The sequence below is a fragment of the Caloenas nicobarica genome, chromosome 17, assembly GCF_036013445.1.
Source record: "Caloenas nicobarica isolate bCalNic1 chromosome 17, bCalNic1.hap1, whole genome shotgun sequence".
Classification (NCBI taxonomy): Eukaryota; Metazoa; Chordata; class Aves; order Columbiformes; family Columbidae; genus Caloenas; species Caloenas nicobarica.
The window spans coordinates 10,084,117-10,110,607 of NC_088261.1; the positions used below are offsets into that span (position 1 = coordinate 10,084,117).

General features: G+C 48.0%; 1 protein-coding gene across 1 annotated transcript in view; it reads right to left on the bottom strand.

The window, feature by feature from the left end:
* Positions 1-26,491, bottom strand: part of CALN1 (calneuron 1) — a 126,653-nt gene that overhangs the window by 94,533 nt on the left and 5,629 nt on the right. The window contains 1 exon segment of the mRNA XM_065647221.1: positions 16,105-16,229. Coding sequence (XP_065503293.1) covers positions 16,105-16,229 — 125 coding nt within the window.

The window sequence follows — 26,491 nt, forward strand, 5'->3', positions numbered from 1 at the left end:
TCAGCCACAATATTTACAAAGCATAGACAATTTGGGGCATGTGGCAAGAAAATAAATCATCTCAGACATATGTACATAGATGAAAGTTCCCCAATAAATCTGTTTTCCATGTGCAAGAGTCTGCCTCATCCTTATCTAGGTAATTAGCTATTCGCTTCTTTAAAGGCTCCCATTTAATTGGGGTTGCTGTTCTTAGTGGAAGATAACTTTCTCTTCCCAAAAGGGCTACTACTATTTTTGTATCTTCCTTTTTTTTTTTTTTTTTTTTTTTTTTCCTGGCTGCCACATTCTGGTTTTCCCACTAAAATTAAAAAGTCAGTGCAGCACTCACCAAGTATTTATGGCTTGAAGATTCCTACACACATCCCTGAGCTGACATCCATAAAAGCTTGTCACAGCTGCCCAGCATTTTCCCACATAACTTCAGACTTAAGTTGAAGCTCAAGGTCCCTCAGTAGCTACTGTAAAGAGCTACATGGGCTGACTCGCTCCCTGGTACCTCCTTTGGAAATGCCATCCTGGTCATCCTTTGGAGATGCCCATCCATCCCCATGGACAACAGAAGATCAGGGGTTAGAGAAGCCTCAATGAGCTCTCCAGGTGATGGAATGAATTGTGGCCTGTGCCCACAGCTGTGAACCACACTGGGATTTCTTCATCCCTTTTGGATAAGGTCTGTGGTTGTCCTCCGGATGGCCAGAGCCGGTCCTGCTCCCACCAAGGCCATGGAGAGTCTGAAACCATCTGCTAAAGCAGAGCTGAGGCCACAATGGAGACATAGGAAGTAGCTCTCCTCATGGGTGGGAAGAAAATGTCAAAGCTGGCTTCAAACCGATTTTTTAAATGCCTTTTAGAGCTAGAACAGACAGGTTCATAGTCCTCCTGTGTCAGAGTTTCTCTTTTTTTAGTCCATTCTTTTAATTTGTTTTGCTCCCATCCCATCAAAGCCTCAGAGGCCTTATGAACAAGCGCTAGAAGAGGTTAAGTGGGAATGCAGAAAGCTGACAACTAACGAACCACATAAATTATCATACCGGTAATTACCCAAAGGATGAAGGTTCAAAAGAGCCTTTTCCTTTTCCATCATCAATTCTCAGTCTAAACACCAACACCAGCCTTGGGCTGGCCCGTTCACACAGGCAGGCTTGCTCAGGTGCATGACAAACTGGGATGGGACTGGTTTTGTGCCATCGAGAGCTGACACATCCTCAACCAGCCAGCAGCTAAGAGACGTCAATATTACCTGTGTTCACGTGCACAGACAGACATGCAGCCACGTCCCAGAAAGCATCCCATGACGGGACGTGATGTCCAGACTTTTAGCTCTAAGTTTAGCACTAAGCTGAAACTCAGGCTGTGAGGTTAAAACTTTCTCTAGGAGTCAGTATTAAAAAGCTTTCCATTAGAAAGAGAAAGAGACACTAAGGAGATTAGCCAGTTATCCGATTTTTTTTCAGCTACAGAGAGTGAAAGCCCCACTCTGTCGATGGGAATTTGCTCCTTCTATCACTGGGATCAGAATTGCACATTTGCAAAATAAGCACATTCTACTTGGAAGACAAGAAGTCCCTTTCAAAGCTGAAAGCAGCTCTTAGGTTGGCTGGGCAGGGAGGAGGACATCAACCCTTCTGCCTCCCAAAAAACCACAAAAAGCAGCTTCTCCATGCAGCCAAGCAACAAGGAAATCCAGAGATATGCAATGTTTGGCTCCAAACATTGTTCTGATGGAGAAACACACACTGCCAAGGTCAACAAGTTATCAGAAGAGCTTTTTATTTGCTGGGACTTAACACTGGGATTCCAACCCTGAATTTGTTGTGTGCTGCAAAGCACCCTGGAAAGTGTTAGAAGGCACAATAACCGTACAAAATACCTGAAAACAGCAGCTTCGGGCCTCTGTTACTGCAAATAAACACCACCGGAGAAATCACTCTGTGCATTACAGAGTCAGCACTTTCCCACAGCAAAACTCCTGTCGTGCCATAGCAACATGCTCAAGGTGTCCATTGGGCACATATAAACCAGCCAAAAGCTTGCTTGCACTGTTGGGTTGCACTGTTACACAGAAAACAAGAAACTTAACCTGCAGAAAAAATCCTCCAATCACTGGCTCAAAAAAACCCTTTAAAAGCCCAGAATATCTAATGATAAAGAGCTTTTATGTGAGAGGCTGCTTGTCTAATCCAATATCCTTCTGCATTTTTATTACGTGACCTTCTCCCCCTAAAAGGACACATAAACCTTACCCTTATCGATAGGAGTTACAGAAACCAAAGCACGTTTTCCATTTGCTATTAGCAGAGCAAAAAAAGGACGGGCAGAAAACGCCGGACCGTAGTGCAGGACGGCTGGGTAGCGTGAGGCCCAACAGAACCTCCCTCCGGAGCCCTGGACTTCAACAGCCTCCTTATTTGCTTTGCTTCCATTTCCTCGGCTCGTATATTCCACTCTTTATCGTGAAAAATGAGAGAGCAAAAAAAAAAACCAGAAGAGGGGGACCATAGCAAAATAAAGCTATTGAGAAACGAGCCTGGAAGGCAAGCGGAATGAACTCTGAAGAAGTCATTAGCTACCTAACCCCTTAAACAGCCCCAAAATCGGCGGGGAGGAGGGAAATGTGCTTGCTTTTTGCATCTCGATCCAAACCAAACCTTGTATATTTTTACAGCCCAGAAGCACCGCTGGGCCGAAACGCCCGTTCCTCACGGGCTCGCCAGCAGAGCAGGCCCAGCGCACGGGAGCTCGGCAACGAAGCAATTAGCGCTCTCAAGAGGCCAATTGCCTACAGCTACATGGAAGGAATCATGGAATAGTTTGGGTTGGAAAGGACCTTCAAAGCTCATCTAGTCCAACCCCTGCCATGAGTAGGGGCATCTTAACCCAGCTCAGGTCAAAGAGACCCCATTGGCGTCAAGCTGCTTGTCCCAAGGCGACAAGATGCCGTCACTTTGGGGAACCTCTGCAACTTGGACAGGATGGGTCCTGGCCTAAATCTCCTCCTTGTCATTGCCTTGGCTGGAGAAGAAACGTCATGAGACGATTTGTCTCCTGAAGTGCTTTCACCGTATACACAGATTCAGCCCCTGCGAACCAGCTCAGCCGCTCGCAGCAGCTGCACGAGCTGCGCGTCCAGGCTCCTGCTGAAACGCTTTGGTTTGACTCGTTTAATGGAGGCACGTGACTTGGCGAGCCCAAATCGACAAGTTCGCCACACCTTCAGAACAGAAATAAGTTAAAAAGCTGAAACACTCTGTTTTGGAACAGATGAGATTTTTTTTTTTCCTTAGCTTCCGATTCATGGGAAAAAAAAATGCAGAAACAAAAATGTGCTGATTTGACTCAAACTGAAATGAAACCCCCTACTTTTTTTTTTTTTTTAACCTGCTGCTGAGCTGAAAAATCCCATATTTGCACAGCTGAGTTTGGGAGGCAGCGCCTGTCATAGGGCTTGTAACCCCCATTGCCAGCTCCAGAGGTACCGACTCAGTTCCTACAGCCGGTGCAAGCAGGGATGACATTACATCTGGTGATTTTATAGAGCAAAACCTGAGCCCATCGTCTGTCCACCTCCTCGAGGGGCAAAGCAGGAGAGAATGTCTTTTTGGTGATATCCTCCAACTCTCTATTTTCTCATTTTCCCTTCTGCAACACTGAAATCAAATTTACAAAGCAGTGACAAGCTACATTTAAGTACTTGTGACGGACATTTCATCCATCAGACACATTGGCAAACACAGTTTCACATTTCAAAGGCAGAAATTACTGTGTCCCTGCAAAGCACAATTTACTCCTTATGTGCAAACATGAAGAACTGCTGAGGAAAAAAAAATGCTTCAAATCTTTTTTACCTTCGGGAAGTAATAGCAATTACGATCCGTTACACAGCCATATTTCTTCCCCCACCCCATTCAAACCTATTCACAAAATCTCATGCCCTCGGTTAGATTTAGTTGAAAGAAAACTAATGAGGTTTGTGCTTCCTAGCAAGTTAAACAGAAATTGCCCAAAAGAATAATCCTAAAATACAAAACACTGCTTCATCCCACATGTTGCAAATAGGCTCATGTTCTAACGGCTTATTTAGAAAGAGAGACTTTTCTTAAATGACATCCTAATGATGTGCATTCAAGAACATGAGAAACATAAGCATCTTTCACTACCAGACTTTCAATTTTTCCATATTTTTTAAAAAGAATTCTTATCAAAATAAAGGAATCATTTTCAGAAAGACTTTGTGCTGTTCTGCAATACTAAAGATTGAAAATTCCAGCTGTTAATTTTTCTGAACGTTATTTTCCTTGCTCTTGTCTCATGAGTGCTGCTGCAAAGGGTTTCAGCACTGCCTGCAACACCTCAGTGCTTATCAAACATGTTCCAATTCCAGACAGATGTTTGATCCCATCTACTTCTCCCTCTGTTGAATGGTGCCAGGACTTTGTGTGCCTGGGACACTGAGGTCTGTGATCTCGTGTCATGACTCATTTTGAGTGTTGCTTCATGTGATGCTCACGTGGGTCCTGTTGCTGGTCCCAGCACCACTACCACAATCCCTCGCTTTCAATCTTCTCAGCTGGACCCAGGGCACGACAGTCATTCTGTGTGGAGACGAACTGAAGACCAAGGTCCTGGCTCAGTTCATCCTCCACAAACCCACGCGGTGCAAGGACCACGGTGACCCCAGAGAGCCCCTGGCTGAGCCCTCTGTGCTGCGCCGGGAGCACAGCCCTGCCCAGAGCATCTCCAGCAACAGTGCAGGACCTTGGGCTGACCTCAGGCTGCAAAAAACCCAGCATACCGTTATGGAATTACAGAATCATAGAATCGTTTCGGTTGGAAGAGACTCTCAAGATCATCAAGTCCAACCATAACCTATATCTAGCACTAAATCATGTCCCTAAGAACCTCACCTCCGCGTCTGTCCAACCCCTCCAGGGATGGTGACTCCACCACTGCCCTGGGCAGCCTGTTCCAATGCCCCACAGCCCTTGGGGGAAGAAATTGTGCCCCAGATCCAACCTCAACCTCCCCTGGCGCAACTCGAGGCCGTTTCCTCTGGTCCTGGCGCTTGTTCCTGGGGAGCAGAGCCCGACCCCCCCTGGCTCCAAGCTCCTTTCAGGCAGGTCAGAGATCAGAAGGTCTCCCCTCAGCTCCTGTTCTCCAGCTGAACCCCCAGCTCCCTCAGCCGCTCCCATCACACTTGTGCTCCAGCCCCTCACCAGCTCCGTTCCCTTCTCTCAACTCGCTCCAGCACCTCAAGGCCTTTCTTGGTGTGAAGGGCCCACAACAGACCCCAGGATTGGAGGTTTGGCCTCCCCAGTGCCCAGCACAGGGACAGTCACTGACCTGGGCCTGCTGGCCTCACGATGAGTTTTTACTCATTTCATTTGGAGAGTGAATAACCTGAGCCAGGTTGGCATCGGCCTTCGGAACTGCAGTGATTTCAGCCCATGCACTCTCCACTGCAGTGTCTGTTCTGGCACCGAAGGATGGCGAAGTGTTTTATGAACTACCACTCTCTGTCTGGCTCCGGCGAGTTTTGCTGCATGCCATGGACACATCCCTGACATCAAATGTCAGGGCAGAGAAGTAAAGGTGGTTGAGCTCTCGCTGTGCCCCACCAGCATGCCCAGGACCACCACTGTACCTGCACGGCCCTCGCTGCCATCCTGTGCAGCACCCACCTCCTCACAGCATCACGGTCACCCTGGGAGATTGGTACCCCTTTGTTTTCACAGGCAGGAGCTAAGTGTGACTTCAAAGGGTTTGTACTGATCCTCTTTGATGTCACCAAAGCCAGCCAAGCTGGAAACGCAGCGCTTCCCCGCTGGGCTCCTGCTCTGTCCCGCTGTACCCATCTGGTTGGTGGATGAGGCCACAGGTCCTGCGAGAGCTGCCAACTGCTGCGCGTAGCGCTGCCGCCGGCTCGTGGAGCTCCGGGAACAGCAGATCCAACCCTGCGTGCAGCTGCCCATCCTCTCACCTCCTCTCCAGCTCCAATCTCTGCTCTCTGCCCTCTCCGCCCTCTCCCACCCAGCACCCAACCCGCCCCATCACACTCTGGTACAGCCAGCCCCGCGTCCCTCCCCGGCTGCCCCTGCTCTGCTCCTGCCTTCTCCAGCTCCGAAACTGCGCAGTGCAAATCCTGACAGCGAGTATCCTTGCACAGCACCTTTAATGATCCTGGTCTTTGCAGCTATTTCTCATCTCAGGGCTGAGGTGACTGTGGTTAGACATGAGGAGGAATTTTTCTGCACTGAGGGTGGTGAGAGCCTGGCCCAGGTTGGCCAGAGAGGTGGTGGCTGAACCATCCCTGGAGACATCCCAGGCCAGGCTGGACGGGGCTCTGAGCAACCTGAGCTGGTGCAGATGTCCCTGCTCATGGCAGGGGGGGCACTGGGGGAGCTGGGAAGGGCCCTTCCAACCCAAACTATTCTGTGACCAGGCAAGGGAAACTGGGACACAAAGATTGCCAGCCGGAGGGAGAAGTTGGCCAAGTCTATTCATTTAATTCAAGGTCTGTTTGTTTAATTCCCGACATTACTGTCGTCTGCCTCCCTCACCTGTGCTCGCACCCTGCTAAGTGACTTCTCGCTCTGCCAAGCCCCTGACCTCGTCCTCAGGAAGATGAATGCACTTTCTGCTAAGCAGGGGCAGGAGGACAGGGACCGAAGAATGGCATGAGCAGCACAGGGCGCACGCAGAGCAGCTGTGGGCGATGGCAGCTGCCCAGCAGTGCAGCAGGACTGGGATCTGTCTGGTACCGCCGAGCAGATGCCCCGACAGCCAAACCAAGGCCAGGAGCACTAACCTTGACGTCACGTTGGTTTGAATGGCATTCAAAAAAAAGCTCGTTTGAAAGAGCCAGGTAAAACCCTCTCCAGATCACAGATTTTTTCTCCCCATCACTTTTGTAGCAGCACTATCTTTCTGTGTCAAGTCCCCCCAGGTCACCAACAGGCTTGTTTGTGACCACAGACACAGTGGGACGGGTACTGGGGAGGCAAAGATATTGCTCAGATGATGCTTCACCCAGAGGTCTTGCAGCACGTTGTAGTGCTGTCCTCCCCCTTCACTGCTGCTGGGTAAACTGAGGCACAAAATATCAGTGATAGCCAAAACGTCCCAGTGAAGAACTACAAATAGATACCCAAATTCCTGCTTCTCCATATGTACATTTAAGTCCCAAACCTCATTATTTAGGGACCAAACCTATTTCTGAATGTTCCTGTATAGAGAGCACATAGATGCAGTGCAGAACAGAGGGTTTTTGCACATGATTGCACTTTGGTGAGTTGTCTGCACTGACGGAGGCAAGAAAATTGATTCAGGTTTGCTTCTGGTTTGCTGTGACTTGATTAAAGCTGATGTGCCGAAAGACACGGTGAACTAACACAACCGGGCTAAAATATTGGTCTCCACCACTCGGAGGCACACAGCATCACAACCACAAAAAGGGCTCGTGCACGGCACGCAGAGCATCGTGATGACCTCCAAATCCTTAAGTATTTAAAAACATGGTAATTAAACAAGGGACTTTCAAGGCTTAATGCTGACTACGAGACACTGTCTGTGCAACCAGAGACCTGGCAGCACTCATGACAACCTCACATCCACCCTGCTCCTGCACTTTGCAACCACCCACACCAGCGCTCAGGTCTGTGCTGCTGGAATTCATCGGCATGCTGAGCCGTTCACCTTCCAGCTCACTCTAACAACAGCTTGTCCGGACCTTTTTCAAGCCGTGCTTCAGCCCCTGAGCCCAGGGCTGCTAAGGAGGCTCTGGGAAATGAAATAAAGAGCAAGCCATTTGCTCAGCTCTCAGCACCATGGATGGGATGTCTAAGGCAGCTTAAGTCCAGGCCAGAGTCTGGGTTTGTGCCTATGTCTGTGCAGCTAAATAAAAAGAAATGGCTTATCAGAGTAATTTTCAGCTGGGGACCAACTGCTTGACTCTCCAGAGCTGCTGTGGCTTTTGCAGAGCTGAAGTTTCCCCAGTGCTCTGGCCCTGCAGCTGGGGATGGAGCTGGATGTTTGAGACGCCTCCCACCCAGTTCAAAAAAGAAGCAGCATCACCTCCATTTCTGGGGTGGGGAAGATATTCCCAGGCTGCTTCAGCCAAAAATCTCTCTTCCCGTGGCACTGCCAGCCCTGCTCAGCCCCAAAAGCCACAGACCTGGGTGAGAAATCGGTGTCTCCCTTTGCAGGGAAAGATACTCTGGACAGATTAACTGCATCCCAAATGAGCTCACTCGGAGCTGGACCAGCAAGAAAAGATGTGCTCGGCGTTGGTCACCTGGCTGGGTGTATAGACAACGTACAGCACAGCAAAACCCCGCTGTACCCACAGCTCCACTATGCCTTCATCTCAAAAACAGGGGAGACAGCAGCATTTAGTCTCCTTTGCTTCCTATTCCAGGGTCTGTGCCGTGTCCTTACGGGTCTCTGGGCTGCACTGACCCTACCTGGCCCTGGTCCTCCCAAGCACGGCTAAAAGCCACTGCCTAGGGAGTAAATCTGCAGAGCAACAAGATAACACATAAGGATGAGACTCCCAAGTCCACAAAGCAACACTTACTAGAACAGGAGCGACTTGCTAAAGCCAGGGTTTTAAGGCAAGGGATTTAAGGAACTTGTAAAATTAATGATCCAGCCTAGGAGCTTGCATAAAAAATTAAAAATCCAGATGAAAATTTGTATAAACGTGTCGCAGCAAGATTTAAATGCCTTTTAAAGCATGCTTAGCCCTTGATCTGAATTTGCTCCATTCCCATGGCCCGAGGTGACGCAGGCAGTGAGTTATCAGCTTGCTCCAGTGAGCGCCAGGATCACGGGCAAACAGGTGGCACCAGGAATGGCTGCGAGGAGCATCAGCCCAGGGACCATCAGCCCAGGGGACCACCCGCCCAGGGGACCACCAGCCCGGGGCACCCCCAGCCCGGGGCACCACCAGCCCGGGGCACCACCAGCCCAGCACAGAGGCCTCAGCAGCATCTCTGCGCTGAGAGACAGACACAGCAGATTTGGAAGGAGCCGCATGAAGACACAGTTTTCAGCCCTCTCCTCAAAACGTCTTTTTCCAGCTTGAAGAGGCTCCTTCTCCACTACGATAAGCCAGAAACCCTCAAGCCTCTGACCAATGATATCTGAATATCCACCGCTAATAACTTGCTTGCTCGCCAGCCAGTTCCTATAACTATGGCACCATAGCTGGAGTTCAAACAATCTCTTTAATTGTTGTCCAGATGGTGTCCCTTTAATTCTAATTTGTTGGCAGCCAATCTCATTTTATTTATATTCTCTTGCTGGAACGACTCTTTCCTTAGAGGTGATGCTGATGCCTGTTCTTGTATTTTGGGAGCAAGGAGACCAGGTAACACATCCCCCCCTGGCAGAGGGGGTGTGGGATGGGGCACAGGACCTCTGCAAGGCCTTCCCAAGGCTGCACCCAAAAAAACCCCACCAAAAACATTTATCCCCCTGGATGATCAACCTGCCAAAGAAGTGGCACCTTGTGTAGGACTTGGGCTGTAAGGCTGGGGCAGACACAGTGAATTATAAATCTCTCCCTCGGTGAATTCTCTTGAACCCGGGACAGGGAGCCACAATTTCTCCATCAGCAACTCCACTCCTCCACTGGACACGCAGCGTCTGGAGCAAATGTGCACCTTGCAATAAAATAATATTCTGCAGAATATTAATACTGTGCCAGTTTTTATGATTTTTAAACGGAGGTTGCGTCATACCCGAAACCACCGAGTCCCAAGAAAACCCACACTGTAATTAAAATACGTAACTGGAAAATTAGCAGAAGGCGCTCAGCAGAAGTGAGAAATACAGCTGCTTCTGTCCACAGAAGAATCCACATAGTGATGCCATGGTTTTATATTCAGAGACATGAAGCACTATTAAAGCCCAATACAAGACATAAATTATTCTTTTTCCAGCCATGATCACTCACAGAGGAGACACTGTGGATAAACCTCTCTTTAAAAAAGAACTCTGCAAAAGAGGAAATGAGCTTTATAGAGTTTCATCCACTTAATTAACAGGCTGCTTGCAGTGCTCACATTGAAGCATGGCCTTGGAGACCCACGCACAAACCCACGTGTGGCCATCGGAGCAGCCCAGTGTGGCCATCCCCCAGCACACGCTTCCCCTCGCTACATCTCCTGTCCCAGGAGAACGTCCCCGCACCTCCTTTTAGGAACAATTTCTTCTCCAAAGGGCTATCGGGCATTGGAACAGGCTGCCCAGGGCAGTGGTGGAGTCACCATCCCTGGAGGGGTTGGACAGACGGAGATGAGGTTCTCAGGGACATGGGGCAGTGCCAGGGGTGGGTTATGGTTGGACTCGATGATCTTGAGGGTCTCTTCCAACCAAAATGATTCTATGATTCCTTCCTCACCAGCAGGATGCTCTTTCTTCCTTATTTCTCCCTCTTTCCATTTTTCCAAGTGTTTTTTTTTCTTCCCATGGACAAAAAGCCGAGCAGAGCAGACTCAGCCTTGTTGCTGCTCCATGAGTCAGTCAAGTGACTAATGCCTCTGCCCCCTGGGTTTCCCTCCTCGAGCACATTGCTTCTCCAAAACACCGTTTGATCTCACCTGGGACACCAAAGATAATCAGCCTGAGCCGCTGCCAGGGCACAGCCAGCTGCCTGCCCCTTGGCCTTCTGCGCCCATAGCGGGATTAAAATCTCTGCAAGCAAACAAGCGGACTCAGAGAAAAATCAACACCCAGAGAGAGATATGAGGAGTCGCACGGCAGCTGCGACTCTCCAGTGAGCAAAGGGAGTGTTTATCGAGCCTTTCCGATAACACAAGAGTGAACCAGGGTCTGGATCAGCCGCAGCCCTCATGGCTCATGGGGTTTCTGCTAAATAACAACCCCAAAACGGGACTGCACAGGGACCATGCTCTGCAGCATCACGGTCCCTCCCTTTCCAGGACTTACAGCATCCAAGGACCATCACAAAAGACATGCACAAGAGGGTTAACACCCATTATGTTGGCCTTATTTTCAGAGGCAGGGCTAGGATGGCATGGCTGTGGTTGTGATGTGGGACTATTTTACCAGTGCCCCCCTAAGCAGGAACCCAGTCCCAGTTCTGGTCACCTTGCCGTGCTGCTGGGACTCCAGAAACCCCCACACACCTTCAGCCATTTGGCACCACTGGCTTTATTGGCGTGCGGGAGACAACTGTTAATTTAAAATCCATATGGAGCATCACTTAACCATGACTTTTAAATTATTTCAAGAGCTGTTTCCCAGTATACGCTGAAGTTGCTCATGGTTGACTTTTACACACGAGCCTGGGAGTGACCCACTTAGAGCTTCTGCGGGTGACAGAAGGGAGGTTAATGCGAGGAGGCAGAAACCTGGTAAAGCATGTCCTGCAACATGTTGTATAATCTATAAAGGCAGAGAAGTCCCCAGATTCCTGCCTTGACTTCTGCTGCACCCCAAGGTCCTGCAGCCAGCAGCTTTGTCTCCGTTTCACGTGTTGCTTTGCTGACATCTCCAGTTTATGCAGCATTTCCACTCTGAATCTCAACCTTAAGGACTGTATCAAGCTGGCCAGGTTGATGTCTACAACCACAAAAAAAAAAAAAGTATCTCCCAGCCTAGAAAAAGGCCTCTAGACACTACAGACCCCACCTGGGGCAGGGACAATGTGGCCAAACCCACCGGATGCCAACAGTCCTGCTGCCATGCAGCAATGACTCCTCTTGCATGGGCACTGCTGATTTCAAAGGAATCTGGGTCAGGTAAGGATTGATCCTGATGTGCTTCTGGACAAGCAGCTGTTGCTATGGGTCACATTTGGATTTTCTCTGCAAGGCACCGACTAGTCTGCATTTCACAGACACTTTTTGCAAAGCCTACTTATAATGCGTGTGCCTCCCTTCAGGTGATATTTGTCAGATTCCTACTATGGAAATGTTTTTACCTCCTGACAATACCCTTTAGATAGTGCCTATGGAGGTGGATGACTCAAGCTTGACATGATGATTTCCATCCACCATTTTTTATTAAAAATACTCCTAGCAGTTTGTGATGTGAAGACAGAAACTGGCTTTAAAAGGGACGTGGAAACAGCAGAGTATGCACAAACTATGCCACAATTTTATGTCCATCAACAATAGCCAGAAAATCTACATGTAAAACTGTTCCTCCCAGCCTTAATTTACAATCTCATGCACAGAAACCGCTAAGCATATGGCAATAACATCCATCCGAGACCACACCGTACCATGCAGTCCCTAAGAGACAGGTTATGGATGGCCTGCCACCTTCAACTTCGTCATTTACTCGATGTTACAAAGTTAAGCATCGCCTAATATAGCTTTCTGTAAGTTAATTCCCCTTGTGACAGTGACAGCTTCTAAAAACCCGCACGCTACTACAGAACCGCAAATATTAATAGCAAACACGGCTGCTAGGAATAAAGAAGCCATCAGCAGTGACCTGCCATCTCTCCAGCCTTTTTCCTCGCTGCCGGCGTAGTATTTAAAGCAGGATGGAAAAAAACAGAGCGGAGTTTAAGTCGACAGATGGCTGGTGCCAGTCAGAAAAGTTTTCATAGGGGAAAAACAACCGGTCGGAGAAGAGGCAGAGCAGCGCCCTAAGCACGGCGCACGTTCATCAAACCCGGGCTCCTTCCCCCTCACATTACTTGAAGTCAGAAATACATTTTCATTTCCTGATCTCAGTACTATCCCGGAGTGTTCATCACTATTGACCGCACGGACGTGCATGGGGAGACACCATGTTCCAGCCGGGCTGCGCGGCACCTTCGCCCTGCAGCATCCCCGAGCCCACCCTCGCAGGAATCCTTCCCAAAGTGAACGGCAACAAGACACGCAATGTTAGACACGAAGAAAGAAAAAAAAAATCTGCTGGAAAAAACCCAACAGATCAGGCACTTGTCGGAGCCTTGAGCGCAGAGGTGCGTTACAGAAAATTCCCACCGACTTCCTCAGCTTCAAGCCTTTAATAATTTAACGCATGTGACTGGAATTTCTCAATAGGCTGGAACTCCCTCAGGACTAAAATCTCATTGAAAAAGAAACCAAGGAGAATTTGGCATCTCTTTCCCAGCCTGTAAGATTAAATGCAAATATATTATTGGCATCGAGCTATCACAGCTTGATATATCCACCAAGCTCCCCATACACTGACATTAACTTCCCAAGGAAGAACATTTTGTTACTCACCCTGAGATAGTTTATGCTTAAAGGCAAAAAGACTATTTCTGGTTTGGGTCTGGGCAGTGAGCAGTGGTACCTTCACCAATTACCAGCTCACCCAAGCACTGATCTGCTATTAGTGACAAAACACAGTAAGATAGTGGCTGCTGACCTAATATTATATATAATTTCCAGTGGCCAGGTTGTGCTCTGGTAGCTGGCACATAGAAAAGTATCTTCAGCTTCTTCTGCTGCTCTGGCCTTAGTGGGCACAAACCGATTCGGTACAACTTCTGTGTTTGCAGGTGGAAAAAAAACGGCCTGAGGTTGAGCTCTTCTCTGCTGGGCTCAGAACGGGCACAGCAAAGACACAAAGTCCTTGAAAATAGGTGTTTGTGAGGCAAAAGGCTGTCAGGAAAAAAAATATATAACTAAATTCTAATGAAAAGCCTGTGCTTAACAGCCGGAGAATAAATGAATGATTAGTTAAAGTGCTCTAACCATTCTCCTGAAGGACGAGGGGGATACTCTTTGTGAGCAGAGATGAATGAACTCTGCTGCTCTCCGATTCAACACCGCACTTAAATTGGGGCCCTGGACACATTAAATGAACGCAGCGCTCGCATTAGCAGCGACTTGGCCACTGCCTTCTCCAAAGACAGCTCCTCCACACCTACTTGGCTTCATTTGCCGTTAATTAATGGAGATGAGCGCAGCCTCTTGAGAGCTGGGTTCTCCATGGGGAAGGCAGGTCCGGCAGCCGCTGCTTCCACCGCGGAGCTGCCGGTGGGAGGTGATGCCGAGAGGGCTCGCGAAGCTCACGGTGCACCCAAAATGGCCTGGGATGGCAGCGGGGACACCAGGGAAGGATAGAAATGAGACTGGGCTTCCTCCTTACGTTCAGCCACAGACAATTTCCGTGCAAACAGCAGAGGAACAAATCAAGGACAAGGTTCCCTCATGCAACAGGATGGCGCTGACAGTGGGTTGCAGCCCTGATGCCACTTGAATCAGCTCTTGATGGCTGTCTACAAATCTCAAAGGTGGTTTACAGCAGATGTGCTCTGATCAGGGCAGGCATTTGTTCTCTGCATTTGGAACAAACTCCGAGACCTCATCCAGCGCTCTCCTGTCTGCTCCGCCAGCCCCTGCCATCCTGACTAGGGACAACAGCTAAGTGTTACCTTGCAAGATAATTAGTCATCTATAGGATGCACAGAAGTTGAGCCAGTTTAGTTCTCCTCACCAACTCAAATCATCAAGTGATGCTCCTGTAACCCAGGGGAAGAGCTCAGAAGATGCCTCTGCAGTCCTTGTGTTCCCGGGCTTTTAGCTAAGCTGCACTGAAAGTGGTTTCACGCGTTCTATCTCTCGCCTGAACTGCGTTCAGCACATACTCATTGGGAGTCATAGAATCATTTCAGTTGGAAGAGACCCTCAAGATCGAGTCCAGCCACAGCCTAAGTCTAGTACTACCCCATGTCCCTGAGAACCTCATCTCCATCTGTCCAACCTCTCCAGGGATGGTGACTCCAGCACTGCCCCGGGCAGCCTGTTCCAATGCCCCACAGCCCTTGGGGGAAGAAATTATTCCCCAGATCCAACCTCAACCTCCCCTGGCGCAACTTGAGGCCGTTTCCTCTGGTCCTGGCGCTTGTTCCTGGGGAGCAGAGCCCGACCCCCCCTGGCTCCAAGCTCCTTTCAGGCAGTTCAGAGATCAGAAGGTCTCCCCTCAGCTCCTGTTCTCCAGCTGAACCCCCAGCTCCCTCAGCCGCTCCCATCACACTTGTGCTCCAGTCCCTTCCCCAGCTCCGTTCCCTTCTCTGAACTCTTTCTAGTAGGAAGAACAGAAGCAGCTCCGAACACTCAGAAAACTCTCTTTGTACTTAAGCTAATGTAAAGGTCACAAAAGCAAATCCAAATGTTCCAAGTTGAAAAAGCTTGAAAACTGAGGTCCGATTTACCAAAGCACAGGTAAAAAGGGGGAGGGTGGGCAGAAATGCTGGCCTGTTTTGCCAAAACATCTCGAACCTGTTCTGGAAGGACCATTTCCACCTTGCAGCATTCCCTTGCTCATTTCCTTATCAAGTTCTCCATCAAAACCACTGATCATGATCACGGCTTGTATCAAATGTCCACTGGGAAGCAAACCAAAAGCTTCAACGTGTTCCACAGACCTCAAAGACCAGCTGTCAGCAATATTCACTTTTGCTTATAAACGACCCTGGTGAGCCACAAACAGCCCAGAAAAGAGACCTCCCCACCAGGAACCAGACTGGGAGTTGACCTGGCCTCACATCCCGTCTGTAGGGCAGGAGGAATTAGCAGCAACCGCCTTCTAGAGAGGAAATTATGGGATCCTACAGGCAGCAGATGTGGAAAACCTTTCTGACAGCCTTTGCCAGTTTGCGCTCCCAATCACTGACCTGGAAAAGGGAATTTTAAAGTACTTTCCAGCTTCTTAAGCCACAAGCCACCTCCGTGCACCTTGTTATCTCGAGACACAGGGAGAAACCTCACTTTCGAAAGGCCACAAAGCAAAAGAGAAGACTCGCTAGGAAGACAGATGGAGCTCTGCAGGTTCCTGGGAAAGGCTGAAGGCATCTTTATGAAAAGATATTAGTCTAACGTTTTCTCTTGCAAAGTTTTGCCCATAAAAAGCAGCCTTAGTCCTTCAAAAGCTGCCTTATTTCTAGGCAGAAGGACAAAATCTGAGGCTAAATTCATCCGCCAGCTCTGAACACAACTGTGGTCAGGGACCTTTTCTTTGTCCCTGATCTTCTGACCTGCCTTTTGCTCCTTGCTTCACGGGGAGAATACCTCCAGTTATCGCATGACAACACTCCGGACAAGGTGAAAACGAACTTTTCCCCATTGCCAGCCCCCTTTGGCAAACCGCGAGGCCGTTGCTCACCATCCAGCTCCTCCACGGAGATATTCGCTAGCTGCTCGCTGTCGCTGCCAGCCGAGAGGGAGCGGTTCAGGTAGTTGCCTTTGTACAACAAGCCGGCTGTTACATGGTGGAATGGCATCTTCTCCCTGCGCACAAGAGAAAAGAGAAGAGAAAGGCTTATTTTAGTCACTTGGCTTTGTTTCATTGCAGTAGTACAATAGCCTGCCTTGGAAGAGTCGCTGGACTAGAGCATCCTACACCAGGGAATGTGCACTGAAGTTGGGTGCATAAGTGACGGACTGCAGATTTTATTCACTGCCTAAGACAGGAGCTAAATAAACAAATAAAAAAGCAAAAGCTTCTTCTTTATGCTGAACAAGAGACAGCAGAGATAGAACAGCAGTGCCTTAGGAAAATAAGAGTCTGGAGTCTGTAGCATTCACATTGCAGCTTTCAGCCTAGAGATTTGTTGTTTTATAACAATTATATAGTTCATAAGGGTCTACACTGACATGCGATTAAAAAGTCATAGGATCCAGCGGCTTGACTTTCAAAGCCATGCAAGGGTCTGGACCCCAAATCTCAGACCCTGCTCTGGAGCATCAAGACCCCAAAGATGGTTCAACCCCCCAGCCCAAAGCGTCTGTGCTGAGCGGGACGCGCATCGCGTTGGTGCCTCCGCCTCAGACTTCAGCGGCCCTCGCTGGAAAAAGGAAATTCACATTCGAGCAGGGCCCAACAAAGAACGTTTTCATCTCACCAATATGACAGCTAAGGAAAAATACAGCTCGATGGGAGGCTGTACCAGAGAAGTGTTTGCAAACTTAGCAGGTATAAACACCGCAGCCTAGTGAAGGGCAGCCATCTGCACAGACAAAAGTGGAAATTACTGTCAGCAGCACTTACACATTGATTTAGGATACATAAGAAAAGAGGCAAGTTTGCCAAAGTCAATTGAAATATTAAGAGGAAGATTTGTCATCCCCTTGGCTGGTTCCAATCCGCGCAGCCCCTTCATGGGCCTGGTGCATTTTATCCTCTACATTTCCAGCAAATATAAATCATCAGAGTCAACAGAACCATCCAGCCATCAGCCAAGGATCTGGCCAGGGTCTCCACAGGGGCTGGAAAGCGGCCAGTACGGTTTGGAACTCACCATTAATATAAACCTATATGGTGACTTTGGCAGATCTCAGACCAGTGGAGGCCAGAGCCCCTTTGGAAACCAACTCCAAGGACATTCTCACTACAGCCACGCCGGGACATCACTTTGCTTTGCCATAAAGAGATAAGTGCCGCCTACTGAATCATACTCCAGCCAACACTACAATTACAAGGATGATCTGGCTCTTACTCAGCCATATGTTCTTACCACAGTCAATAAAACAAATAGATATATACATATATATGCATTAATTTTGTAGCAAATGCCTTTTTGCCTTACTGAATTAGTAAAAGCTTTAATAGATTCACCAAGAGCAAAGTAACCTCGACATGCAGGAATGAGAAGAAGAAAAGCCATGAGGTTTCTCTTGCGCTGCTTAGCACGTACCTAGAATTTCTCTTGCAGTAATTATGTAAATAAATCCTAATCGTAATTTTAAGTATTTTTATTTGGGAGCCAGTTTCTTCAGCAGCACGTTAGGAACCGTAAACAAGGTTTTCTTTTTCATTAAGCATACCTGTAATTTCCCAGCACTTGCCAATGAATGTATTTCATTCTGACATACTGCTCACTCTGACATATTGCTCTGCGCTAAGATGGGAATTTTACCTCCCCATGGGGAGACACACGGGTGATGTTGCTGCCCTAGGTCCCGACAAGCGGGGATGCTTCCAGCCCTTCGCACCCTCTTCATATCTCCCAGTCCCACCACAAAATACTCAGGCAGCAACTGATCCCTGTTTTCTCTTGATAATCACACACACAATGTAAAAGCAATTATACTGATTTTCAAACCCTTACCAAATTAAAGAGATTTCAGTCTAACGCCTGCAATGGCCCAGGTGGAGCTGTGGGGTGAGGGTGCTATGAGCCCATGGGGCTGGGGACCAATTCTGGCCCCCCAGGTGAAGGATGCTCAGCCCCTCACACTCCCTGAGCTCGCCCGCAGTCAGAGTAACTGCAAGCCATGCATTTAGGTGCACTAAAGCATTCCGGAAATAATTTTTTGTGCCTTTGCTTCTATAACCATTAAAAAAAAAAAAAAAAAGACAGCGCATCTCCCCTGAAGGAGTAAGTGCTTAAAATCAGCTCCCACCTGAGGTCCTGTAATGCATTTTAGTATTGGGGGGGAACCATGATATCCCAGAGTGAGAAATTCTGTATTTAATTCTACCACCTAGGTATATTATTTTTTTTAAATTGCAATATTATTCAACAGAAACCTTCCAGAGCTGCTGGAATTCAGCAGCTCTCAGCCTGCCTCCAGTTTGAACGAGAGAAGCTCAGAACCGGCCCAGCAGCAGCACTGGTGCCAGATGTCTGAGCAGGGATGTGCAGCCCCAGGAGCGCTCAGCATCCCGCACACGGGAACCCACTGTCACAGCCGAGCCTGCACGGCAGGGAGAAAACAGCAAAACAAGGGGTTGTGGCAGAGCTCATACAGCAAAGCATCATGTTTTGCAAAGCACCCTATGTCAAAACATCCAAAAAGCTTAATGGAAATAAGTGCCCGATGCCTGTCTGGGAATAGAGATCTGTCCTAGCGCAGCCAGGTTGGTCCAGGCTCATTCTGGATTTAGCCCAAATGTCTGTGTTAAAGACATGGTAACCTTAAGCTTGCCTATGGCTGCTCCTTCCAGCACCAGCTGAGACCCCGGGTAAACTCAGACCATAAGTCAACCGGTGCTGGTGGGATCCACTCCACACCATGGTGATGCCCTTCCCGGGCACTTGGTCATCAGCAGATGCTGGTGCCGGAGCTCAGGGCACCGACAGCTTTTTATCACTTCGACACATTAAATTTACAGCAACGTGCACCCTCCTCTTCTGGATGGGAATGGGGAAGATGCTCTGGCTCTTGCCCCATTTTACAGAGCTGTAAAATGAGCCTCCGAGCAGGCAGCCAGCAGCAGCCTTGCTCTCCATCACCAAGCACTCAAAACTAACACATTTTCCACTGAACAACTTGCAAACTGAAAGCAGTTTTCAAAGCCATAGTGGGATTTTGGAGCAATGAAAATCTCTTTGAAAAAATATCTTGCAAACATTGACATTTAACCAAAAAGCCCTCAAAGAACACATAAACATGCGGATGGAAATGTTACCATGGTACCTTGCCAAGGTTTTGGTCTCTGCGCCAAGCGCACCAGCAGGTTACATCCCCCGTAACGCCCGGCGGCAGCGCTGCCAGCCTCGCTCCCTCCTTTCAGCACAACCACATTTGTGAAATTTATAAGATGCTCATAAGCAATTTGCCGTCAAGGGAAAAAAAAAAAAAAAGGCAGTTACACGATGCTCACATGTCTACGCTCGCTCCAGTTTGCATTCTTCACCAGCTCTTGTGATATGTTTTTAAAAAAGGCTTTCAGACTCAATTGAAAACCCACACGGCTGTTAAACTGGAAGTTTTATCTTGAGTATCAGTCAACAAGCTGGAATCAGGATCAATTTGTATTGCTCCTGGATCTCCCTTGGTAGTTACCAATTTGGAAAAGATTTCTTGCTAACCTCTCTCCTGTGTGCAGTGCAAAATGATGCCCTGGAGTTGATCCTGGTTTTTACAGCCTTAGGCACATAACACACACCACCTTTTGCACTGTCTGGGTGTTATGCCTGGCCAGTACCTGTATTTTCCTTCTCTATTCAGCTGTAACTTGGTGGATCCTGACCCAGCAGGTTGTACAGGACCTGGGCTGGATCCCCATCCTGGATGCTGACTGGTCCCCCAGCCACTGTCCCATGGGAGTCAAATGGACCAGGCAAAAATGACGCTGGTGGAGAAACATGGGAAGATGGTAAAGCTGAGATTTCCATCTCTCTCACAAATGTGTCTGAAGTCAAGCAGAGGGTTCCAGCTGGTAGTATGAGAAAACACATATATATGGATGGACAAGCACACATGTGCAGTACAGCATTATAAGCTTCATTTTCTTAGGAAACCAAACTTGAAAAAAAAATCACAGGAATACACAGAAAATCCATGAAGCAACCAGATGGTAAGGAAACTGGAACAGTAGCTGTAAAGTCCCCCAGCTCACTCTAAAAGCCTTTAAAAACTCATCAAATGAAGCAACAGTATGAAAGACGCTTCTCCCCAGGCAGAGCAACATTATAACATCTAAGACAAATAAGAGCAGCGACTTCCGAAAAATTATCCCATTTTCCCCAGAGCTGAACGATTGCCATTATCTTTTCAGGTTGGCTGTGTAATATTTAGCTGGATCCAAAGGGAAGAACAGAGCAAGCAGACCCCTCAGCATCACCTGGGAAACTCCTGGGCAATTTGATCCTCCGTGCTCTGAGCACGACGCATCACTCGGGGAACACAATCAACTTTCCAAAGAGTCTTTATTGCTATTCTGGTATTTTTTCCTTTCATTGCTGCCCATGCAAGAGGCCTTTCCCCCTCTCCCGAGGGTCGTGGTTAGTCCAGGCTCTCTGGTACGGGAGCAACTGAGCTGGACTAAATCCCCACGTCTGTGTTTGTAGTCAATATAGTTAAGGGAAGACAAGTCAAGCGTTTTGTTGCAGACGTGGCTTTGGCAAAATCCTTCTGCTAGGAAGAGCATTAAGTCACTTTGTCCCTTATCACTTGCATTCGCTGCTGCTAACAATAGCTTTAGAGATTTTTTTTTTTATTATTTTTTTTGCAAAAATTTGGCACCTCAAGTGCAATTTGAGCCCAAGTTACCAAAGGAAAGTCTGAAGGGCCCAAAAAGTCTCATTTTGGCATCGGGAGAAGGTTGGAGGACACAGAGATGGGGAAGGGGAGCACATTGAGAGCTCTGGGATGAGGATTTAAGCTGCTGCAATAAGAAGCAGAAGTCGTGTTTAATCAGTCTCAACTCAGGTGAGTAAAGAGACACAGGAATGAAAGCGTGCTCAGGCAGATGGCTTTTCTGTAGCTACAAAATCAATATAAGTGGGTCTTGGAAGGCCGTCTTGGGATTGAGAAAAATAAGGTCTAGTGTATAGGGAGCCTTAGACAAAGCCCTAAAATAGATCCTCCCAGGGAGGAAAATCTTTGAGGAAGTTTATGTTTTCTGACTATTGATACCGATAAAGCCAAATCTCCCAAAACACGTGGAAAGGCCTATTTGGGCTGTATATAAAGACCTATCGCAGGAAGAGAAAGACAAGAGCCTCCCTGCTCCCAGTCCAGTGCTGAAACACACCGGACCATTTTTGGATGCCAAAGTTCCTCAGACTTTAATGCCAAATCTTTGGGCTGTGAGTGTAAGTGAGCCCTAAAGCTTCCTCTGAGAGGGGTTTTCTTTTCCTTTTGGAAAACAGGAGTGCTCTCACTTTCTGGGAGCAGGGTTGCTTATCAGAAGCCAGACCCAGCATTTACACATACGATACTTGCAGCACATTAAGCCGTCCAGCTTAATTTCATACCTTTTACAAGGATGTATGGACTGCAAACATAAAGCGTTAATCCACAGTGCACACACACGACATTCACTGCGCATTTGCTGGTGGTGATACAGGTACAGATAAAACTGGCGCCCTGGGACCAGTTTTAGCCCTGGCTCTCCTTGTCCTTATCACACCATACATGGCATTTGTGCTGTATGTGATTATTTACAGGCAGAAGCCTGAGAAAATATTCCCCTATTCCAGACTACGACCAAGAAAATGAAGATCTCCTTGCTGATAGCGGGTTGGGACACTAACAATAAAGTTCCCCACGGTGATCAATGGGTAAAAGGACTTTGCAAACCTTAAACCATTTTCAGCATTCGAGGATGGAAGTGGGAAGAAAATCCTCTGAAATGCAGAAAACAAAGTCTGAGTGACAAGCCTAATGGATGCAGGGCCACAGAGACACTTTTCGAGCGACAAACTTCCAGGTTCGAGGACTACAAAGCGACAGGCGCTTCAGATGGTTTTGTGCTTTTTTTTTCCTCACCTTCTCCAGAAAATTTGAAATTAAAAAGAAGAGGAAGGTCACGCTAAAAGACATCACATCGCTAAACAACTGAAGCTTCGCGGCTGCCTTTGAATTCTGCGCGGTAGAAAGGAAGAGCTGCGGACACCAGGTCGAGTATAAAATATACACGTTTCTTTCTGAAAGCCGAACATGTGAGAGCACAGTGGGACAGTTTTAAACCACACTTGTTGTTTGTTATTTTTTAGCTGTGATCTAGGCTGATCCTCAGCTTAAAGTGCCGGGAGGAGAGGACTGCAATGACCTGATAGCTCTGGATCTCCAGGGCAAGCACAACACGTGCTAAGGGGATAAAGACTCCTTGCCATTCCCAAACAGGCTTAACCCCGTGTGATTAAAGAACCATCGTAACAAAGTCGCCAGCTTTTCATCCATTCACACAAGCTCTTAGTCCTCGAACTCATCCTCACCTTTTGCAGTCAGAAATCCCGAGGTTTTTTTCCTGCCCTCTCTCACTTTCCACCACTGAGCCACTTTCTGCTCCTTCTGCTGCCTCCAGCCTCTTGTTGCAGGGGTAAATTTTAGCCAGGATTAGTAGAAAATGTCCATTTTCATATAAACCACAGGTGTCTTTGAAAGCTTCTGGGCCGATGATAAAAAGCGAAAGAAAAGCCAGCAACGCAGCAAAAAATCTCTGAACCTTCCTCTCTTCCCACCTCTGATAATTCACCTGGAAACACGAAAAAATCAGTCTGGAAATGGAGCTTTTATCCCTGAGGAGGCTGCAGTGTGCACGTACCAACCTCCCGCTCCCTCCTGTGGGTTCTGCTCCTCTGTGACACAACAGGACCCACGGAATGTGTCACCCAAGGGCTTCCAAGAAAAGACTGTTTGAGGCCATGGTAAGAGTTTATGAGAGGAAAACAACACAGGCTACTAAAAAGCTCTAAAATCTCATGGCAAAAGGCTTCCGTGGTGGGAAGCTGAAGGCTATAAACATGCAAATTGGAAATTAAGAAAGAGTTTTAATGGTGAAGGTGATTAACCATTGGAACAAAGTACCAGGAGGAGTGACACATTGCTGTGTCCCAGACAGGCCCAGATGCCTTGCTGCAGACACGCTTTAGCCAAGCACAAGCTTCCCAACCCGCTGTTGGAGTTAACAGGGCAAAATCTAATGCCTTGTGATATTTTCTTTTCCAGATTAGATGCTCTGACGCTCCTCCTAGGCCCTAAAAACCAGGAGTCTGTGAATTCACCCTGAGGGCCTGAGCAGCATTGGTGCAGAGAACAAGTGCGGCTGGTGGGCCTGCGGCTCCCTCAGCTCTGTCCCAGGCGCCTTCCACCTCACCCTTATTTCATTTTCCCTGCCAAAACTGCCCAGCTAACACTGCCAAGAGGAGCAATGACCACCCCATGTCTAAGCGCAGGGACTCCCTTTCCCTTTCCTGCTCCGGCACAGAGCGGGGGCTCCTCCTGCCCTCCCCCAGGTACGGACAATGTCAACCCCGAACGCGTTTAGCTGAGCACAAATTGCAGATCAGGGAGTGCAAGGAAGGCTTTGTACCATCACCTGCAACCGCTCAGACCATGACACCAATCCCCTCAACAGCCCTTGCTGTTCAAATACAAAAATATCCCAGCACCCCAGGCCGGTTGGGTTGCAGGGCCCTCTGTGGATCCCCAGCCCAGCCCTGCTCACGCAGGGTCACCAGAGCAGATCACACAGGTCGGGCCAGGCGGGTTTGAATGTCTCCAGAGAAGGAGACTCCACACCCGCTCTGGGCAGCCTGCTCCAGGCTCCGGCACCTCCCAGCAAACAAGTTTCTCCTCATGTTCACATGGAGCCTCCTGTGTTTCAGTCTGTGCCCGCTGCCCCTCACCCTGGCGTTGGGCACCACTGAACAGAGTCTGCTCCATCCTCTGACACCCGCCCTGAGATATTGATCCCATTGATCAGATCCCTCTCAGCTTCTCTCCTGCAGCTCAACAGCCCCAGCTCTCTCAGTCTCTCCTCATCACAAAAATGCTCCAGACCCCTCAGCATCTCTGTAGCCCTAGGATTTCTCCTTTTCTGGAACACTTAGCTCATTTTTTTCTGAGTGGAAGAACACAAGGAGATAACACAGAACTGATGGCACAGGGTAACGAGGTCCTTGTTGGCAGAAAAAAAATCCCAAACCACCAACAAACAACAATCACAGAGCTTTTAGCCAAGATGAATAAAATGTCAAAACAGCGAGGAAATGTCACTTGTGCATCTTTATCCCCCTGTAATGCATTTCTAACACGTTTCCCTGCTCTGTTTAACCATTTTCTCCTCCACTCACAACAGCTGAGTGTTTGCTTATCGAGTGCCTTGTGGACAGTTTTCTGAACGTGCTTCTGTTCATTTACTCATGTCCAGTTGCCTTCACTTCACAGGCATAAATCAGACATCAAGACATTATTAGCAGCAATTCCTGGCACCCCCAGCACACTGAGCAAGCATCCTATTTAAGAAAACAATATACAATGGATTATTCATAACAGACTGAGTGCGTCACAGATGAGTAATTATAAACATGAAATATATAAATAATGACAATTTATACAGCAGATTTAACAAAGTAACACACTACAAATAGCCTGTTGGTTGATTATGTATTATTAATGAAATGCCAAAACATTTAGGGTTTTTAACAGGACAATTAATTACTCCCAATAAATATGACTTATGCCAGGCCTCTTTTTTAAAGAAGGCTTTTGGACATCTGGTGAGGGTTATTTTTTAAAAGCAATAGCTTATGGTTCCTACAGAAAGTTCCCTAGGAGCTATGAGGACTGGAGCCATCAACATATCTAAATGAGCCAGAAGGTAATTAAAGAGCCAAGGGTAACCATAACACTGAATAATTCTCATATAAATTGAGGTAGATCATAGTGTAAGATTCAGACCAAGATACACTCAAAGCATCTCCCCACTGCAAACATTCAGGGGTGTTAGTTTCCTCGAGAAAGAGTCTTCATACAAATCCTATGGCTCAGCTTCAAAAGAGGATCCAGGTTTAAAAAGAGGATCCCCGTTCGCCTGCTGGGTGAGAATCAATTGACGCAAATGAAGACCTGCCCCAACAAGAAGTTTCCAGAACCACCAGGCTGGTTAATATTAACTACTATTAACCCAGGAACAAGCTATGGTGAGAAAGGGTTCAGAGATGTTGCGCTCAAGGCATCGATCCACGCAGAACACCAGAGGTATCAGCTGCCTTGGGACGCACAGGACTGGCAGCACCACTGCAGAAGGTGGCCAGGACACCCACCCTGTGGTGCATTGTCCACCCAGAGCAGCTGTTTCACACCAACCGGTGCTGGTGAGGCCCCACCTTGAATCCTGGGGGCAGCTTTGGGCCCCTCGCGCCAAGAAAGGCCTTGAGGTGCTGGAGCGAGTTGAGAGAAGGGAACGGAGCTGGTGAGGGGCTGGAGCACAAGTGTGATGGGAGCGGCTGAGGGAGCTGGGGGTTCAGCTGGAGAACAGGAGCTGAGGGGAGACCTCAGGAGATGAGGTTCTCAGGGACATGGGTTAGTGCTAGACTTAGGTTATGGTTGGACTTGATGATCTTAAGGGTCTCTTCCAACCAAAATGATTCTACAATTCTATAGCCATGATACTATTTAGCTGTTTATGAGAAGAGTATATAGGTAGACCCCAAACCTGTAATTCCCTCTATATGTGCACAGCAGTTGGCAGGATGGGCCTCCTGGTGCTCTGATGCTGCAAAGAGCTGAAGCTCTTCCCCGACTCAGGGGGATCTGAGCACACTGAGGCGCTTAATCATCCAAAACCTTAATTCAGAAGAAACCAGATCCTATCAGAGAGAGCTGAGCTGCCTTGAGAAAGTCTGCGCTTCTTTCTTTGTGAGCTACCGGTCTTTGGAAGATTATAGTAAAGCTGTTCCAAGAAACCAAAATGATCATTTCCTGCTGGAGCGCAGTATTTAGCTCGTGGGGTGGCACAAATTACAGCATCCTTATTTTTATTTCAGCATTTATTTGAAGGAAATGTACAACAGAAATCTGATGCTGGCTGTATTTTAAACCCACGAGCACTCTGTAAACAAGCTAGACCCAGAGAGATTTGCATGTTTCTTCTTGAAACATAAGGAGAACCAGTGAGACAGAATAATTGAAAACAGTTATGGAGACTTCATTTTCTTGTTTTTCCTGGGATTTGCTCTTGGGCTGGCTGTTCCCAACATTAATACCTGGCAGGGATGATCAACTATTTAGAATCTCATTTCCATAATAGTTGACGTGCCAACAACTCTCCATGGGGAAATCACTGCCCTGGTGGAGGTCACCAATATACCAAA